The 20313-nt window shown below is 56.1% G+C and overlaps 1 protein-coding gene across 2 annotated transcripts in view; it reads right to left on the bottom strand.

The window, feature by feature from the left end:
* Positions 1–11772, bottom strand: part of SLC13A3 (solute carrier family 13 member 3) — a 55570-nt gene extending 43798 nt beyond the window's left edge. Inside the window, exon 1 of one of the 2 annotated variants that reach the window (XM_002721218.6) lies at positions 11614–11772. In XM_002721218.6, the coding sequence (XP_002721264.1) occupies positions 11614–11733 (120 nt within the window). In that variant the 5' untranslated portion in view covers positions 11734–11772. The remainder of the gene's footprint in view (positions 1–11613) is intronic. The other variant, XM_051844967.3, reaches the window with a different exon arrangement.
* Positions 11773–20313: the final 8541 nt, after the last annotated feature.

Raw genomic sequence — 20313 nt, 5'->3', positions numbered from 1 at the left:
TTCCACTCACTTCCTGAACACCGAGTTCCCACCCTCCTCTACCTCTTAGTGTCTCTCCTTTGACCCGTTTTTTTATTTCTTGAGATTTGGCTATTAAAGATGTCCACAAATCTTTGATTTTATATTTCACAAGAAAACGTCTGTTCAATGGAGTTTTCTGCTGCGTAGCATGATTCTTCTCGGGTTTATTCCTTTTTATGTGATGCCCCCTCCCTTCTCGCTCCTCTCACCAGCTCTTTGTGGGTCCCCTGCTCACTCCCCGTCACACAGCAGGGAGGGCTGGCTGTGCAGAGGGGCTGGGCACAGGCGTCTGCCTCAGCGCCGCTGCCCGTCTCAGAACCCTGTCCTACTCTCAAGCAGGCTGGAGCCTTACGCAGAGCCAAGACCCAATTTCTGTGACCCAAGGCCGCAGTCCTCTGGTGTCCCTGTAAGCATCTGTCTTAAGAGGAGACCAAAAGCATCACGACCATGTAGCTGGTCCCTATCCATGACCTCCCTTCCACTGCTGCTCCAGCACCCTGCACCTGGCCATGCACCGGGTTTCTGAGCCTCCTGATCCAGTCCATCTCCACCCCACCCCGCTTGGTCACATCTGTCTCAAGGACTCTCCTTCTCTTTGCCAGGAAGAAGGAGAACTCAGAAGGCTGAAGAACACTTCTGGGGGAGCCTGCACCCTGCCTGGGACCTCAGATGCACCTGCCACTCGTCTCCTTCTGCCGTTTGCTCTGAAACCCCTGCCTCTGTCAGCTCCTCTCCACAGCGGGGTGCAGCCGGACCGCGGTCTCCTCTCCTGTCACCAAGCCTGGCAGTTTGGTGCTCCACGTGGTGCTGTGTTCAGACTGCTTCAGACAGGTGAGCGAAACAGAAAAGTCTTTTTTCTACCACCCTGGACCAGAGAGCCTCCCACCTGGTAATCTCATCGTCAGGAAAATGCTGTTTCCCTTGGTGTATCTGTGTCTCCTGTTCTGCTTACAAAGAACAGACACAGCAGAAGCAGCCGGGGCTGGCGGGTCAGACAAGCCCGCGCTCCAGACCGGACGCTGCCACAGTGCCCCTGGTGAGCCTGCGCCCGCTGTCAACCCCGCACCCTCCAGTTCCATGTGTGCTGCAGGTGGGCCACAGCACGTGCCTCAGAGGGGCTGATTTGACTTAAGATGACCACCGACCTGGTGACCAGTATGGGGAACGGTTCAATAAACACAAGCTGTTGCTGTCATATCATGGTTCCTAATCACATCTTAACATTATCTTATTAATAGCAGCAGTTTAATTTCTCAAGGCTGGGCTCCAAAAACACTGTTCTTAAATCTTACCGAATGAGAGCCAGAACGGACCTGAGACCACTTAACGCCGTGATGCTCAATCGCGGGGCACTGTGTCCCCTAGAGGGCGCTTCTGCTGGCATCTGATGAACGCGGGCCACGACGGCTCTACCGTAGAGAATTCTTTGCTCCCAGTGGAGTCAGTGCCAATGGCACCGAAGTCAAGAAGCCCTGGTCAAGTCTGACCCCTCGTACACTGGAGGGAACAGCTGCCCAGAGGAGGAAGGTGTCTTTCCCGAGGTCACACAGCAAGTCCAGGGTAGACTGTGCGTGCTAGGGGTTTTATTTCATTGACAGGCTGTGGTGTCCTGAGCTTTATCAGGCAGTAGGGGGCGGGAGCAGGGCTGGTGCCTGGGTGAGGCAGGTGCGGGGCCTGGACAGTGGACCCTTTGTAAAACCCAGCTCTCTGCCTGCCTGCCTTGGCTCGCCTGGTCCTGGCCAGGACTGGGAGCAAGGAAAGAGTGGGAGAGGGGGTTGGGCACAGTCTCTGACCCAGCCCCATTCACACCACCTCAACCAGACACGCGCTCCAGGGTCCGGATTTCTCACAGCAAGCCTCATAATCCCCCCGCCAAAGAAACTCCCGTGTCTTGGGCTTAGCCAGTGCACTGCCGCTGGGATTAAAACTCTGCAGGCACAGCTCGCAGAGGTGGCTGGGAGGGTCGGAGCCGACAGGAAAACGCGGTGTCAGGGGTTAATTTTTGAGCTGAAGCATGATCTCCAGGCAGACTTCAGGGACCTTCCCTCTCACTGCCCCCAAGCCGGTCCCTCCGCCCGGGAGGCGGAAGAAGCGCAAGGCCCCATTCTCCAGGGCCGGGGGCGGTCAGTCTGCGGAATCCACCATGTCCCCTCCCCCAGCCCCCCGCGGGGCTGTAGCGGTCACTTCTGTCTGGGCACTGGGCTGTGACTGGGCTCTTGGCAGGTTCCGAGAGCCCCGTGCCAGGCCGAGAGCGCCCTGGCCAGCTGCCTGCAGTGTGCCCTCCTGCTGCCGGTACAGCCAGCTCCCCGGAGTTGTCCATGGCTGGGGCTGTGGAGCGCTGAACCCTGAATCCAGCGAGGCAGGAGCCAAGCCTTGCACCTCCAGTGTCTCCTCCCCGTCTGCAGCCCAGGGCTGGACCTCACATTATGGTCAAAGCTTGAGGGATCAAGCTATTGGTAAGTGAAGTCTCAGCCAAGTCGCTCCCAACCCTGAGCCTCAGTGGGCTGTGGACAGCGTGGGGAAGGTGGCATCACAGAATGGCCACAGAGGCCCAGCGCCCGGACGTGCCTTGGCCAACCCCCAAGAAGCAGGGGCTATCAGGATCCGTGGAAAGAACCGTGGCCAGGGAGCCAGGAGCCAGGGCCTGGAGTCTGGCCCTGATGCCCAGAAGCAGAGGAGCCTGGGGCTTATGAGTTGGCATCGGGTACCAGAGTGCCTGGGTTCGAATCCTGCCTCTGCCACTTCCAAGAGCAAGTGACTCGACTCTGCTTCCTTGTCTGGAAAACGGGGATGGTGACCATCATGGTGAAACGACTTTCAACCTCATGGAGTCCTGGCTGTGGGGACTAAACCAGGCCACCCTGCCCAAATGCTGGCAGCGTGCACAGCATCCAGTTAATTGCCAGCTGCTGTCGGCTCTGTCGCCAGAGCACCTGTCTCACCTCTTTCCACTGCATCCTGGGGACCCCAAGGCCCTTGGTTCTGCCACTGAGGAGGGACAGCAGCGATTCTAGGGGGGACGCAGGTGCAGCCACAGCAGGGGAGGAAGATTGGCGCACACGCTGCAGGCCCGGGGAAAAGACCCGGCCCGGCAAGGGCCAGAGAGAAGCCGGGGGAAACTGAGTCTGCCAGGGCCGGAAGCCCCTTGGTATGAGGCCTGTGCTCAGCAAGAAGGGGTGGGCAGCTCTGCGGAGGCTCTGGGGACGAGGCCACGCGCAGTCATGCGGTCCTGGGTGCACACCCGCTGCGCCGGAGCAGCAGGCCTGAGCGCCTGTCCCCTGCATAGTGAGGATGCGCCGCGGGCACTGGGCCAGCATCAGAGGAAAGGCCGGAGGGCGAGGAAGAGGCACAGGGACTTTGACAGGTGCACAACTCCCGAGGCGTTTCTCGGCCACTCCCCGTCTTCGCCTCAGTGCCCCGCTCCTGGGAGCACTCGCTGCCTGCCAGGCAGGGTTCTGCAGAGGCGCCTGGGAGGCCCCTGGAGGCAGCTGGGACTCTGGCCTCCTGTTTGCCGGGGCTCAGGGAGTTCAAGCGACGTGCCGAAGGTCGCTCTGCCTCAGCGCGAACGGCTGATGAGAACGACAATGCTACTGTTCAGTGAGAGCTCACCACGTGCCAGGCACCAGGACACGCTTGTCACGTGCGTTCGCTCACCTGCTCACCAGTGACCCTGGTTAGAAACAAGGAGCACTAAGACACAGAGCGGCCCAGCCACCTCTCCGTCCCGCGTGCCCCTCTGGCAAGGGTCGAGGCCGTAGCCTCCCTGTGGGGTTGGAGCTAGGGCTCCAGTCTCGGGCTCGGAGGTGAGGGTTTACGGTGTGGCTGCCAGCCAGTGTTTGCTGAGCACTGACTCTGCGCAGATGTTAGTGTGCCTTTAGCTCCTCCCACACTCTGGAAGGTTCTACAGGACATGGAAAGACAGACACTCAGTACAAAGTGCTTTCCAGGCATTTTCACATCCTCTGGGTCTGCTCAGCCTTGCGGACAGGCAGAGCCGGCTTCGGTGTGCCCACTTTGCAGAGGGACAGACTAAGGTGTGAGGGCTAGGTCAGAAACCAGCCCAGGAGGATGAGATGGAAGCGGTGGAGGCAGCAGGAAGCCCGACCTCTGGTTCCCAACCAGATTGCCCCCCTGCCTGCTCATGTGCCTGCAGAACGCTGGGCAGAGCAGTCAGGGGTCGCCCACGGCCCATGGGCCCGTGACTCCGTGGAGGGACAAGGAGAGGGTGGAGGGGCACCTGGCTCAGGAGACCTCTGAGCCCAGCCAGCCCATCCGGAGCAGAGGGCCTCAGACTCCTGGACTCATTAGCGGATGTGGTGCCAAGTTCAAGCTCTCGGAGCTGTTCATTCAGAGTGTTCCTGGGGCAGCTCTCACCCCAGGCTCTGTTGTGGCTGCCCGGGCCTCACTAATCATTCACAAGCCGGGCGGGCAGGTGGGGAGGGGAGAGGCGCTGTCCTGGACCTAAGCCCCCAGGTCCTGAGTCCCCTGGAGGAGGGTGGGACCTGTGGTGGGTTGGGGGAAGGAGCTGACTCACGGTGCGACCTTGGGCAGGCAGCTCCTTCCCCTCCCAGGGTTCCGTCAGCTCCCAGCATGGAGCAGGGGAAGGGGGGTGCATGTCGAGCTCCCCTTAGGCCTCCTCCACCTGCCTATGCACCGGAGAGCCCTTGCACACCTGTGAAGGCCTGAACAAACAGGGTGGAGGTGAAACCCCGCATGCAGGTGTTGGGGTGGGGGGTTGTGCCTTTAAATCCTGCCTCGGCCCTGCATCTCAGCTCCTGGGGGCTGGGGGGAGCCCAGGGGCCATGGCCTCCTTCCCAGGGCTGCCCGAGGCCTGAGGAAGAGCAGTCTTCATTCCTGCCACCTCAGGACCCCTGCACCTGCTGTTCCCGCTGCCTGGAAGGCTCTCCCTTTGTCGGGGCTCAGGGCTGCCTCCTTCACCGCCTTCGGCCCTGGCTCATTCGGCACCTCCTCTGAGTGTGGGTTCCAATGCTGCCTTTCCAAAAACCCCTTTCTGACGGCACCCCCCCATCCTGACCCCTTCCCTTCTTTCTCCACAGACGCCATGACCCCCACTTTCTCATCCAGGTGGTGTCTTGGCCTTGAGAGCTTTTTAGAAATATTTTTAAAAAATACTTTTAAAGCATTTTAGTTGACACATAGTATTTGTGCCTATTTATGGGGTGCAGGGTGAGGCTTCTGTTCATGTCACCCCTCTACAAGGACTTATGCCCGGCTGACGGCCAGGTACCCCCGGAGGGTGAACACCTGTCGACTGACTACATGGAGGTACTTCGTGGCAGTGCAGATTATGAAACAAAGTTTTGCGTGGAGTTTGTGTTACTTGCATCACAACAGACTTATCTTCTAATCTGATTTGTCTGCAGGCTTTTCGGAGTGCAATTGTGTTAGTTACTGGTGGATTGTGCCCGGCACACGGGAAGCCCCGGAAAAACAGTCATTTTGATTCTGTTTTCATTTAGGGTTATTAGGCACGGACTGGGCGCCAGGCGCTGGGTGCTGGTGGGCAACACAGACACTCCCTGCAGCCTCCTGGGGGGCAGCAGGTGCGGGGGGGGGGGGCTGGGACACAGACATGAGCCCGGCCTGTGGATCTGGCTCCCACAGGAGAGCAGAGCACAAGGACGTGCAGGGGACCCTCCCCCTGGCTGGCCAGCAGGGCAGCGGCGCGCTGCCCTCCCGGGCCCTTTCCCAGTGTTTACCCAGCTGGGATCACAGCACTGATCCATGCGTGGGTGACCCCACCCCCACCACGGGCACAGCCCCCCTGCTGCCTTTCACGTGACCCTCAGAGATGAGGAGACAGAGCAGCGGGCCTGCGATCCCCGCTCTGCAGACAACGGCGGCAGCAGAAGCTGCTACTGAGCACCTGCTAGGCGGCAGGCACCCGCAGGCCTCCCCACCTCGCCCGCTCTGCAGGTACAAAAATCCAGGCTCATAGAGGGAAAGGCTCACCGGGGATGGTGTGACCTAGAGCTCTTCCCAAGGCCCCCCATGGACGCCTTGCAGCTGGAGAGAGCAATTGGGATGCACTGTGTGACTCGCTGCAGGCCGGGCCCCACCTAGGGCCGACTCTCAGGTGCCAGAGTCCTGCTCATCAGTGCAGAGGGCGCTGTCCCATGGGGTCGGGTCAGGAAACTCGATCCGGCTCCCCAGCGCCTGTTTACACACCTGGCGGGAGGGCCAGTGAAGTGGAAACTTGGCCGGGCCTCAGAGAAGCGGGTCTGAGGCCAAGGGGTCTGTGTGCCCACTCGGGGGATGGACGGGGCAGGCGGCGGGTCAGAGCTGGCGGGAGAGCAGAGAGGGGCAGAGATGTGGGCCCTGGGGCCACCACTGGGCCCCGTTTTCCCGGCTGAAAAACAGAACTGGAAATCCTGATTCCAGCGCAAACATTGTGCAAGTCAGGCGCAGGATGGGGTCTCGGGACAGCAGCGCACAGCGAACACAGAAGGAACCAGAACCCGGGGCTCAAGCCCAGGTTCATTCTTTCGGCGCCTGTCCCTGAGCACCTACTGTGGGTCAGACCCTCAGACACTGGGGACGCCGCTGGACGTGATGGCCATGAACCCTGCCCTTAGGTTGCTCATGCCCAGTGGGAAAGGCAGGTACTGAATAAAGAATGATCGTTTCAGACTGGGATGGGCGCAATGCAGGGAGTAAAACAGGAAACTGTGTCTGAGCGTGGTGCGTGGGGCGCGGAAGCCAAGTGTTCCGCAGAAGGGGCTCTCAGGAGGCCTGCTTGGAGGAGTTGCCATGGGAGCTAAGACCAAAATGACCGGGAGGAGCCAGGGGACAGCATGCGCAAAGGCCCTGAGGCAGGAGCAAGCTTGGCAATTGTGAAAATGAAAAGAAGGCCTTGAGGCTGGAAAAAGTGAGAAGAGATTAGGTCATCACAGCCCGAGTTCGAGTTCTTGTCTCTGTATTTGCTGCTCTGACACCTGGCAGGTGTGTCTCCCAGCACTAGCCAATTCCTAGAGGCTAGAAAGGACTAGCCACAGGCAATCACATCTTACGCAAGACCACCAACAGCTGGGCCTCTGCCCACCTGCCCTAATCACCCCAAGGCCAAGAACCACAGACCTGGGCTCAGCCTCTCCGCCCAGGGGCTGCTGGGCGCCTGCCCACTCTGCCTCGCCCGTGCCTTCCTGGGGAAACACAAGAAAGGCTCTGGCCCGCCTGGTCTCACTCCCTCTGCTCCCCGCCCGGGTGCCCTGTGTGCTGCGCCCTGCCTCCTCCCTTCCAGGGGTCTGCAGGATTCGCTTCGTGCTCCGTGGCAGTCACATCGCATCTGCCCATCAGTGAGTTCATTCCCAAACGGCCGCAACAGGAGGACGCCAGGAGCATGGAACTCCATCTGGGTCTCCCACGTGGGTGCAGGAGCCCAAATACTTGGGCCGTTTTCCACTGCTTTCCCAGGTGCATTAGCAGGGAGCTGGATCGGAAGTGGAGCAGCTGGGACTTGAACCGGTGCTGAAATGCGGTGCCGGCACTGCAGGCAGCAGCTTAACCCGCTGTGCCGCAGCGCCAGCCCCACAATCAGCATCCTTATGCAGGAGGCAGATGGCCTGGGAGCAGAGCGGGAGAGCAAGGGTTTGGAGTCAGGTTCAGGGAGGCAGCCTGCGGCCAGAGGTAACCAACGCTGCACGGTACTGGCTGATTGCTATTGCTTCTGCCGATCATTCCCGATCCTGGGCTCCCACCCAGGGGACAGCATAAGGTCTCCTTTTAAAGCTACAGTATCTACATTTGTTAAGAAGGAGTGGAGAGCAGTAGGCACCACCATAAAACAAGGGGTGCGTAAAGCAACGTGATGCGGGCAACAGCACCGCATGGTAAGGGGTCCGGTGACCACGATGCAGGTGGGATTAGGATGACAGAAGCCAAGTCAGACCCACGCCCTTTGGGGAGCCTGTGGGAAAATTCCCAGCCTGAGCGCTTCGGGCTCAGTGAGGCGAAGCTGAAAGCTTCGGGCGGCGCGTGGCCAGGGCAGGTGCTCCATCCACCGAACCGCACGCCCTGCTTGTTCTGGGAAACCAGAACCTTCCCAGGAAGGAAGAGCCGAGGGCCTCCCAGACCCTGGCCACCCTGGCTGCCACCCTGGCCGGGAGAGCGTGGGGATGACAGAGGACAGTTAGCAGCTCACACAGCTGTTCGGCCCTGGGAACGCACCTTACCGCCTCTGTGCTTCCCTTTGGTCAGCTGGGAAGGAACATCGCTGTTCCCGCATCCCAGGCGGGTGTGCAGGGACAACGCGGGGACGATGAGCTGCATTGAAAGGCATGTAAAGCAGCGTGCAGCCAACGTGGGGTAACGTCACTGCTCTGTGACCACGGTACATCTGGCTGTGTTGCACACTGCACAATCCCTGCAGCTCCATTCTGTAACAGCTCTTGTGAGGCCCTGCCACCTCCGCCAGTTTCACAGATGGGGCAACTGAGCCTCCACCCCCGAGTCACTCAAAACCCAGACCCAGGTCCACCTGCTTCTCAGGCTCGTGCCCTTTCCAGCGCTTTAACTTCTCTGAGGCTCAGTGTTCCCATCTACAGAATGGGAGCGCTGAATCTCACCTCGAATGTTGACTTTAATGAGTGAGAATTGGTGTCGGCACAATGCTATTCCACGGAGCCCCAGGAATGACCAGGAAGGGGGTGGCACCGTGGCTGTGGTATAAATGATGACACTGAGACCCCGAGCAGCACACAGACTTGCCCTGGGTCACGGAGCAGGTGTGTGCGGAATGAGCTCCTAAGCTGCGAATCTGAAGTGACCATTTTCCTGGCCACTCGCCTGCTCAATAATTCGGCAAATGTAACGGTACTGGCTGAGCCGCCGACCCCACAGGCGGACCGTCTGTCACCCCCCGAGAAGATCCCCGACCACAGCAAGTCTGCTGCTGGCCCAAGGACGCCTTTGTGAAAGTTAGCAAAAGAGACCGCTCCTTGGCTGGACGCAGCTCTGCAGCGGGGTGCATGGCCTCCCGAGACCCTTCCAGGCCCCCTGTGCAAGGCACACCCCCACCCCACTGCACAGCAGATTGCTCGGAACAGCGCCCGACTCCCCCTCCTCCGAGCCTCCTTGGAGTCACCCGTGGGCACCCACAGTCAAGACCTCATCTCTGGCTCCCTGGGCTCCCTGTGGATCCAGGCAGGAGAAGAGCCGAGACTCCTCCGCACGCGCACAGAGCTGGGGCTCCTTGTGGGGCCGCCGTACCAGTCTGTCCTCGCCCCGCCAGCCGGCCCGGGCCAGTGTCCAGCGTGGCCCTCCTTGGAAAACGCTGAGGCTGTCCTGGCAGTGGCCTGACTTCCTGGACCTCGGGCACTCTTGACAGCCAGAGCCGGGATCCCCAGTGGGGCGGAAATTCCAGCGCCGTGTTCCAGGACTGCGTCCCACTTCTCTGCACCCCCGCTGACAGCGTTCACGGGCCAGAGGACGGAATGCAAGAACTGTTTCCCGTGGTGCGGCTCAGCCTCCCCGCCAGGGCGCAGGTGCATGGGAGCCAACGCTCTCAGCCGCACAGACTCCTGGATTCTCAGCAGTGGCGGCCTGGAGATGTCACTGTGCTGGAAAACCAGGCCCTGGCAAGGACAGCCCCGCACTCAGGACCACCCGGCCAGTGCCTGGTGCGCAAGCACCTCCAGCTGATGCCTGCACCTTCACAAGCAGGTTCTAGGAGCCCAGGTGCACCCAACCACTGCACTGGTGGCTTCAGGGCTCCTGTTCGGCTCAGATGCTTAGAAGAGACTGACTTCAGGGCTGGGAGTGAGCCCCAGGCACGGCCGTCTGGAAGCCGTGGTGCACAGCAGGCGCGTCTTTAAATTACACTGTCAACCCTGGTGAGGGAAGGCTCTCACGGGCAGTGTCCGGTTAGCTCCTGGGAGGAGTCTCCCTGTCTATCGGCCACTTCAAGAGGCAGTGGCATTTAGGGCCACGCAAAGGGTCCCCAACAGGGAACCACAGGGAAGAGGCGTGCTCGTCCCTGAACGCAGGCGGCTGGCTACGCAGAGCAGGTCTCGCGCAGCGGTCAGCAGCACGGACTCCACCTGCTGCCCGGGTCAGCCTTGACCGTGGGAGTCCCCTACCCTGGCGGAGCCTCCGTTCCTCACCTGTCGAGGGGGGACGATGTCACAGGACAATGCCCAAGACACTCCCAGCGCGCCGCCCAGCAGGAGGAAGAGCCACACTCTGAGCACGGCCCATGGCCCAGCAGGCTCAGCGCTCCAGGGGTGCACAGCCGGCTTCAGCGGGCAGGGTCCCCGCGAAGCTAATGAAAGTCAAGTTTCCGAGCCTCCCTCAAGTCCTGTGCTGCACTTTGTAAATCGGACTCCTCTCTCTTAAAGAGACCTCCTCAGCCATAGATGGTCCAGGCCCCAAAACACTTTCACCGTCTTGCTAGAGGCCAGAGTGGAAGCCGCAGCCCCAGCCCGGAGGGACGCATGCCTGTGGCCCCACAGACAGCAACCCCCCGGGCCCACCCACACAGCCTTCCACCAAGACTGACCACTCCTCGCATCAGTGTCCTGCAGCTGGCACAGGCCCCTCCCAGTCCCATTTTACAGACGGGAACGTGAGGCTGAAAGAAGAAAGGTGGTTGGTCTGAGGCCCTGAGGTCAGCAGGTGGCCCAGGCCGGCCTGGATTTTCAGGAAGTGACCTATTCCCTATTCCAGCACTCGCCGTTCCTCCCTCCCATGTCAGGATAGTCTAATCGTTTGGATAATTTCACACACACACACACACACACACACAAGAAAGAAAAGAAAAAAATCGCTGTGCACTAGCCCAGGGTCTCCCTGGCCCCGCCTGGTCCTGCCTCCTCACTCCCTGTGCCTGGGGAGGGCCCCTTTCTCCGGCATCTCCCCCCCCCCACCCCCGGTCTCGGCCGACCCAGGCTGGGGAACACGCCTCTACATCACACCTACTCTCCGCTTTCATCTTTGCGAGTCTGGAAGAAGCTAGGGTTCTGGGTTCCAACAAGCCCAGGATCCAACCCCTCTTCAGTCACTTGCTGTGCGACTCTGAGCTCTGGAGAAGGGAGGGCTCAGAAAGAAAGGGTTAAGGAAAGCAATGCGCAAGGGTGGAGCCTGGCCCCCAGGAAGTGCCAGGTAAGTGCCCCCACCGCGTAAGGACCAGGTGCACTTGCACTGCACGCACCTGGTTGCAAGTAGCTTAGGTGTGAATGTGTCTGCATTCAGTGCGCTAGCAGTCCGCGCTACACCCGGACAGGCGCTACACCCGGACAGGCGCTACCGTGCCTCCAGTTTGCTTGAGTAAGCCCAAGTTCAGAGAGGTCCAGCGACTTGCCCCAGGCCTCAGGACTTGGCTCTCGCTCAATCACAAATGTGCGACGCAGCACCAAGCGTGCAGAGCTCCAAAGAGCGGTCTTTCCGGCAGAAATCCGAGAAACCAGGAGGTGGCTGGGCCCCGGGGGAGCAGGTGCAAGGGGAGAAGTTTGCGGGGCTTCTGGCGGGACCTGGCTAGACTGGGACCTCGGCGGTCTCGCCCTGAGATCTGGGGGCTGCGGGACTGTCCCGCGATAGGCGGGCGGGGAGGGGGCGCAGCGGCGGCGGAGGCGTTACCTTTGGCGGCAGCGCGAAGACCACCGGCAGCAGGGCGAGCGGCGTCAAGAGCAGCACCAGCGGCCGCCGGGCGCTCCATACCTTCTTAGCCAGCGCCGCCAGCGCGGCCAGCACGGCCATTAGCGCGATCGCCCGCGCAGCGGCGCCTGGGACTGGCCCGTCGTGGCCGGCGCCGGCTTAAAGCCCGGGGGAGGGTCTGGGGAGGGGACTGCGCTGCGGAGCCCGCCCTCGGGCCGCTCCTCCCTGGGACCGCGTGCAAGGGGCCACAGGAGGTTGGGGAAAGTCCAGCGCGGGAACCAGGGGGCCGGACGAGCCAGGCCAGCTTACAAGGCGGCGTGGCCTTGGGGTCACGCATCGCTGTAGCCCGGGGTAGGCCCGGGGCAGCTGGCTTAACCTCTCCTCGCCACTGTTGACTCGCTTGTGAAACGGGTGAGGGGAGGATTAGCGATTACTCACTTGGATCACCCGCATTCAAAGCCCGCTCTGCCTTCGCAAACTGGCTGTGCCCACTGCAGCGACCGCCGCCTCCGGCCTCAGTTCACGAGAGCGGGGTGACAGCGGCCACAGCCTCCACGGGACACGAGGTTTGCCCGGGCGAGCTGGTGCTCAGGGTCGGTGCTCCGCGGTGAGCGAGTCACCTGCAGAGCCCGGGGAGCCTCTTGGTTCCCCTGGAATAAGGGACAGGCGTGCACTCCCCAGGTCGCCAGGCCGGTTGCATGCCTCATTGTTTAGGAACCGTCAAACCAAATACCGAAGCACTGTTTCACACTTCCACCGGTGAGGTACAATAACCAGTTTCTGCACATCCGGGCCGGCACCGGGTGTTGTCGCAATTTTTTTTTTTTTTTTTTTTTTTTTTTACTTTGGCTCCTCTGCCAGGGTGACATCTCACTGCGGTCTGGATCCCCAGGGCCCCACTGGGGAAACATGTCACCCGCGTGTGCTGATTTGTCATCTGTGCATTCTCTCTGGTGAATTGTCTGTTCTTCTTCTTTGCCTATTTTCTAATCAGCCCGTTTGGCACTTCGCTGTTGAGTTTTTGCGAGTTCTTTATGGATATGTATGCCAGAGAACAGTCCTTTATCAGACACGGTTCGCAAAGAATTCTTCCCAGTCCGTAGCTGGTCCTCCCATTCTCCCAGCTGTCTGTCATGAAGCAGAAATTAAAAAAAAAAAAAAAAAAAGATTTATTTCTTTATTTGAAAGTCAGTCAGAGTTACACAGAGAGAGGAGAGGCAGAAACAGAGAGAAAGGTCTTCCTTCCGTTGGTTCACCCCCCAAATGGCTGCCCCGCCCAGAGCTGCGCCGATCCAAAGCCAGGAGCCAGGAGCCTCCTCCAGGTCTCCCACACGGGTGCTGCGGCCCAAGCACTTGGGCCATCCTCCACTGCTTTCCCGGGCCACAGCACAGAGCTGGATTGGAAGAGGAGCAGCTGGGACTAGAACCGGCGCCCATATGGGATGCCAGCGCTTCAGGCAAGGGTGTTAACCCGCTGCACCACAGCACCGGCCCCAGAAGCAGACATTTTTAATTTCAATGTATTCAAATTTAAACTTTATTCTTTTGGTCTCAAACTCTTTGAGGAGCCGTAGATAATGGAATGTTTCACACTTTTTTTTTTCTAGAAGTTTCATGTTCTGGAACTCTGTGCCCATTAAACAATAACTCCCCATTCCCTCTTCCCTCAGCCTCTGGCAACCTGCCTTCTACTTTGTCTCTGTGACTGATTAATCTATAATTAATTATATAAGTGTTGTCAGGAGTAGTTGCCCTTCTGGGGCTGGTTTATTTCACCTAGGGTGTCTTTAATGTTCATCCATGCTGCGTCTTGTGCCGGAATGTCTTTCCTTGCTAAGGCTGGATGATATTTCAAGATAGTACACACTGTATTTAGTTTGTTCGTTCATCTGATGGTCAACACTGGGTGGTGTTCACCTTGGGGCAGTCGTGGGCAATGCTGCCATTGATGTGGAGATACAAATATTTGCCAAGTCCCTGCTTTCCAGAAGTGGAGTAGCCGGACCACAGGGTAATTCAATACTTTGTTCCATTTCATTTTTGAGGAGTGGCAAAGCTGTTTCCCATAGGCACTGCAGAACCTGACATTCCCACCAGCAGTGCACTGGGTACCCGTTTCACCACGCCCTTGCTAACACGGATTCTCCACGTGTCTGAGTTTGTGTGTAGGGTATTTAATACTTGACAGCCACACTGGTGAGCACGTAGTGCTTTGATGTGCATAATTTCCCTGTTGATCGTTGATGTTGAGCAACCTCTTGTGCTTTTTGAACATCTATATGGCTTCTTGGAAGAAACATCCACCCAAGACCTTTGGCCATATTTCAATGGAGAGATTTGCTCTCTGGTGTTTGTATGGCCTTTCTAGTGCTTGCTCTAGGCATTACCTCGTGTATACAGAACTTATCACGGTCCATGGGTGTTATTTTACCAGTTCCAGTGTAGGAGCGAAACGTTACTCATTATGTCCCTTTACCTTACCTTGCCTGCCTTCCAACATTGTTTTCAATGTTTCCTCCACATACATTTAGAACCCCACCATGCGGTGTACATAATTCAGAAAACTCAATGTCTGATAGTACCACGGCCATGCTGGCTTTCTCAGACTACATGTTTGCATGGTCTATCTTTTTCCACTTTATTTTTTGTTATTAACCTGACTGTTTCTATATTTATGTTTGCTGTATATGGCATAACTGTGGGCTTTGCTTTTTTTTTTTATCCAGTTGGATATTCTCTGATTTTTAACTGGAGTGTTTAGTCCATTTACAGTTAATGTAATTATTTATCTGATTGAAGTGTCTTGAGTGTCCTTTGCTATGTTTGTTTATCTTATCCATTCTTTGTTCCTGTTCTTCCTCTCTTGCCTTTTTTGTGGCGAGTATAGGTTTTGGGTTCCATTTTATTTCCTGTCTTGATTTCTATGTTACTGTTTTAGCGATTACTCTAGAGATCATGACACACACGGTCATCACAATCCCTACAATGATGATGCATGGCTTCAGGAACAGAATCCCACGGCCTCCTCCCTCTCCCTCTCTGCCTCTCTGCGTTCTTGTCTTTTTATCTTTTTTTTTTTTTTTTTTTTTTTGACAGGCAGAGTGGACAGTGAGAGAGAGACAGACAGAGAGAAAGGTCTTCCTTTGCCGTTGGTTCACCCTCCAATGGCCGCCGCGCTGCAGCCGGTGCACCGTGCTGATCCAAAGGCAGGAGCCAGGTGCTTATCCTGGTCTCCCATGGGGTGCAGGGCCCAAGCACTTGGGCCATCCTCCACTGCACTCCCTGGCCACAGCAGAGAGCTGGCCTGGAAGAGGGGCAACCGGGACAGAATCCGGCGCCCTGACCGGGACTAGAACCCGGTGTGCCGGCGCCGCAAGGTGGAGGATTAGCCTGTTGAGCCACCACGCTGGCCCTGTCTTTTTATCTTTAAAAATTAATTTGTTTGAAAGAGTGAGAGAGAGAGAGAGAGAGGGAGGGAGGGAGGGAGGGAGGGAGGGAGAGAGACAGAGAATCTTCCATCCTCTTGTTCATTCCCCAAATGTCCACAAAATCTGGGGCTGGGCCAGGCCAAAACTAGGAGGCAGGAACTCCATCTGGGTGTCCTTCATGGGCATCCCAAACAGCTGCTTAAGCCACTATGCCCCAACACTCACTCCATATTTTTAAACTTACATGTTCTATAAACCCAATGGAGTACTGAAAGCTAATGCATTCTGTCATGAGAGATTGTTAAATATTCAGAAAGTGTGAGAGCCAGCTGTAGAAATTACCCAGAGGAGGGATATTCACGTCATGGTATAGGAAAATGCTATAAACAAGGAAGTTTTTGGCTCATTCAATTGTAAAATATTATCAGATTTCAATGTATAATTCCATAATACCTTGTTATAATTTTTTTTCTTTTTAAAAAAACTTAATTTGAAAGGCACAGTTACTGAAAGAAAGAGAAAGAGACAGACAGAGAGAGCTTCCATCTGCTGGTTCACTCCCCAAATGGCCACAATGGCCAGAGCTGGGCAGATCTGACGCCAGAAGCCAGGAACTTCTTCCAGGTCTCCCACATGAGTGTGGGGGCCCAAGCACTTGGGCCATCTTCTGCTGCTTTCCCAGGTGCATTAGCAGGGAGCTGGATCAGAAGTGGAGCAGCTGGGACTCAAACTGGCACCCGTATGGGATGCTGGCACTGCAGACGGTGGCTTAACCCACTACCCACAGTGCAGGCCCCAGAATCAATCATCTTAGACATGTTTCCTCTATAGAAACTGGGAGGGCACCTGGCACGGTGGTTAAGACATACTTGCCTCCCTGTCAGATGTCTGTGCTCAAGTCCCAGCTCCACTTCCAACTCCTGCTTTTTAACGTGCACCTTGGGAGGCAGCAGTAATGGCTCAAGTACTTGGGTTCTTGCCACCTCCTTGGGAGAGGCAGATTGAGTTTCAGGTTTCCAGCTTTGGCATGGCCTAGTCTGAGCTGTTATGAATATTCGGGGAGTGAACCTGTGGGTGCAAGATCTTTCTCTAGCTCCATAGTTTTTAAACAAATTGAAAATGAACAAACTGTTAAGTATCTATATTTGTAAATAAAAAAATAAAGATACTTTTAGGAGGTCTCTGTGTTTCCCCAGACACTCCATCTCCCATGCTTCCCTGTCATCTAGGTTGGCTTCTCTTTCATCAGTCACAGTGCTGGAGTGGGTGAGCTCCCTCAGCTCCGTCTATCTGGAAGCATCGTTACTCCTGTCTTGTTTGAAGTTATCTTCACTGGAGGCAGAAATCCAGGGGACCACTGCTCTTCCTTTCAGCATTAGAAGACCTCTTTCCAGGGTCTTCAAGTTTACATTGTTCCTGGCAAGAAATGAGCCACCAAGCGCGCCCTCCTTGCCCTGTGCGTGATGGACCTTTCTCCCCTGTGAGATCACTTTGTCTTCGGCTTTGCTGTGGCTGACTGGGACCTGCTTCGATGTGGCTGCCTTCGTATTTATTTTTTGAGCTTCTCAGATATGTGTGTTCACGTACTTCACTGGTTTTATGATGTCCCACGCCCTTATCTCTTCAAACACTTCTTCTGCCCCATTCTCTCTCTTCCTTCTCGAACTCCAGTTATACTTATGGTACAGCATTTGGGTTTATCTTACTAACTTCAGATTCTTTCCCCATATTTCCCACTTTGTCTTTGCTCCAGGTATCTCGGCGGGGGGAGCCCCGTATTCCTTATCTTCATCTTCACTCTACTTCCTCTACTGTGCCCATCTTTCTTCGGATCCGAATCTCAATTGGTGGTATTTTATTTTTTAACTCTAGCATTTTAATTTTTTTACTGACAGATAATAGCTGTGCATTTTTATAGGATACCGTGTGGTTTGGGCCCACGTATACATCGGGTACTGATCAAGAGAGTTAGGTTATCTATCATCTCAGATGTTTATCATTGTGGTGAGAACACTCAGAATTCTTTTAGGAATTTTGGACTACATGAAACCACACCGTTAACCCCCTGTGTAACAGGGCACCAACACTTCTCCTTCCCGGCTATGACTCTGTGCCCGTGAAGCAATCTCTCCCCAACCTCTACCATTTTCGTTAGTTCATTTTTCAGTTTCCAACTCTGTGGAGATTCCCACTTATTTATGCATGTTGCTCTTTCGATCACAGCATTTTTGTCATGTCTGCTTAAAAATCTGAGAATTCTAAAATCTGGGCCAACTCCAGGTCTGCTTCTGCTGATGCTTCCCTCTCCTGACAGCCACATTTAATTGTTTTCTGGGTGTTTGTTAATCTGTAAATGTAGGAGGGCAGCAGAGAAGAAAGTAGCAGTGGCCTCCACGAAGGTTGTGGCATGGCCCTAACCAGCGTGACCTGGGGTTGACCCGGCTTCAGCTTTGCAGCCACTCACCTCACTGGCTGCAGGGCAGGATCAGGACTTTCCCTCCAGCAGAACCTGAAGTCTGCGCGCCGGCGAGATGCCAGAGACTGAACCTGCAGCTGCCTGACTCGGGCGTGGAGGGTTCTCTCCTTCTGTAGGGCCACATGGCCAGGGTTTGTTAGCTTTGTTGTTGCTTTTGCTTGTTCATCGAAGACCCCTCTCTTGCTTGGAAACCAGGCCGCTGACAGCTCGGGTTCTCTAGACTTGCCCTGTCTGGGGTCGTCCTCCCGATCTTCTGAGTCAGGCAAGGTTTTCAAGTCCCCCTGAGCATTCTTCTAACGTTGTGTCTAGGAAGCTGTCAAAGTTCTACGAGGTGGCACTCCTGTAACCGACCTCTGGCTGAGGGCATTCGCACGTGTTATCAATGCGTGTGTGCTGCTGGTTATGCCTGAACCGCTTAAAAACCATCAGCTTTGCCCGAATTGACACTTGCGGTTCCTGTTGTTCACGGGCGTTCACTCGAGCGCGTGGGCTGTGTCAAATGCCCAGGGAGCGTTGGTTCTTGTTGGTTCTTCGTGTGACTGATTCATGAGTGACGGCAGCCAGCGTTCACTGGGGGCGGGCTCTGTGCCGGGCGCCACTCGGGGAGCTGGATGGGGTTTCACTCACTGGGCACTTCAACAACCCTGCGAGGAAGAGCCTCCACATCCCGCGTGGCAGGGAAGGAAGCTGAGGGGCAGACGGCTCCAGCAACTCATCCAGTTGCTGAACGCAGATTCAAACCCAGCAGTCTGGCCCAGAACCCACAGGCCTGACCATGCCTCAGGCAGGACTCCCGGGACTCTAGGGGTTTGACATCTGGGATTCAACCAACCACAGACTGAAAATATGTTTTAGAAAAATGGCATCCACCCTAACCACATACACGTGTGGTGTATACAGTGTAGCAACTATTTATGCAACATTTACATGGGATTGGATATTGTATCGGAGGTGCTGCAAAGTCTGCAGGAGGCTTGCTGAGGTTCTTGGAAAACACGGCACCTCCTCCTATCAGGGCTGTGGGCATCCGTGGACTTGGTCATCTACAGGAGGCCCTGGAGCCAGTCCCTTGCAGATATTGAGGGACAACTGTGTATATGCTTATTAGATATGGGAACGATGACTTTAATACTGAGCATTCAACCAAATAAAATGGCAGGGAGAGTTTTCTCCCATGCCCCATCCCTTCAGTGGCGCATACTTCGAGTGTGTTCACCCGGGGTCATCACCCTCAGACCACGAGGGCGACCTGCACTCCTCTGAGCAAGCACAGCTTCTCAACCCTGGCCACACGGGGAACCTCCTGCAGATCTCTAAGGCTGCTGGTGCCCAGGCTCCAGCCTCGGGGCGCCTGAATCCATCACCTGGGGTGCACCATGGGCATCTGGACATCTTAAAGCTCCCAGCAGATTCTGAAGCGCGGCCAGGGTTGCAAGCCATCGTTTGAACAACCGCCTTGCTTCCCCAGGTCCCTAAAATCTAATTCAACTATTATCTTTAGCAGGTTTTGGAAGGATCATTTCCCTGATGCGAAATCAGAACTGGCTTCTAGCACACTGAGTCTCAAGGCTCCAGCCTGGGTCTTGAGATCCCATGGGTTTGCACTAACTCTTGCCACTTAATGTCGCAGGGCCTGGGCACGGTCTGTGCGGGGCCCTTGTCAAGGTTCACTTCATATCTGAATGTCAGACCCACTCTTCCTCCTTGGTAAACTTGAGAATCATCACCCATCCCTGTCCTTATTTGTCTGATTTCTCAGTGTACAACAAATCTAAACCAGCCTGTGCAATAATGGATGAGACCAACAAAAGTAAAATCCCTGACTCACGGGACATATCCTGGACTGTGTGTGGGTGGAGGGGGGACAAACAGAAAATGAGTGCCTAGGGACTGTGTTGTGGCCTAACAGGTTAAGCCACTACCTGCAACACGGGCATCCTATATGGGTGCTGGTTCCAGTCCTGGCTGCTCCGCTCCAGCTCCAGCTCCCTGTTAATGCTCCTGGGGAATCCGTGGAAGATGGCCCAAGTGACCTGGATGACACTCCTGATTCCTGGCTTCTGCCTAGCCCAAGCTGGGCCATTGCAGCCATTTAGGAGTGAACCAGAGGATGGAAGATCTCTTCTTCCTGTAACTCTGCCTTTCAAATAAATAAAATAAGTATTTTTTAAAAATCACTAAAAAAAAAAAAACCCTGAGTGCATAAAGTGCCATATGGTCAAAGGATCGCAGGTGCCGTGGGAACAGTGATGGGGTGGGGACACAATTTTAGATAAGGTGGTCAGGGAGCCCTCCAGGCCCAGCTGACCGAGGACCTCAGCTCAGCAGAGCGCTAAGGAAAGTGACCCGGTGGCCCCTCCGGGAGGCAGAAGTCAAAGGCAGGACTCTAAGGGCAGGCGTCACCAAGGCACTGGGATGCAGAGGGCCATCGGGGAGTCCACTACAGAGGGTCTTGAAGGCCCAGGTAGCAGCTGCACTGAGTGATGAGGGAAGCCTCTACAGAGATTTAAGCAAAGTGGCACAGTCTGCAGTCATTTTTTATTCATTGTTTAAAGAGTGATTTATTTGAAAGGCAGAGTGACAGAGAGGAGAGACACAGAAAGAGAGAGACAGGGAGAGATCCTCATCTGCTGGTTCACTCCCCAAAATGGCCTCAAGAGCCAGGACTTGGCCAGGCTGAAGCCTGGAGCCCAGAGTTCCATCCAGGTCTCCCATATGAGTGGCAGGGGCCATCTCCTGCTGTTTTCTCAGGCACACTTGCAGGGAGCTGGATTGGAA

Source organism: Oryctolagus cuniculus, chromosome 11 (genome assembly GCF_051225735.1).
Source record: "Oryctolagus cuniculus isolate XC-2025 breed Fujian yellow rabbit chromosome 11, ASM5122573v1, whole genome shotgun sequence".
Taxonomy (NCBI): domain Eukaryota; kingdom Metazoa; phylum Chordata; class Mammalia; order Lagomorpha; family Leporidae; genus Oryctolagus; species Oryctolagus cuniculus.
The sequence above is the reverse complement of the archived record's forward strand: the minus strand, read 5'-3'. Positions and strand labels throughout refer to the sequence as shown.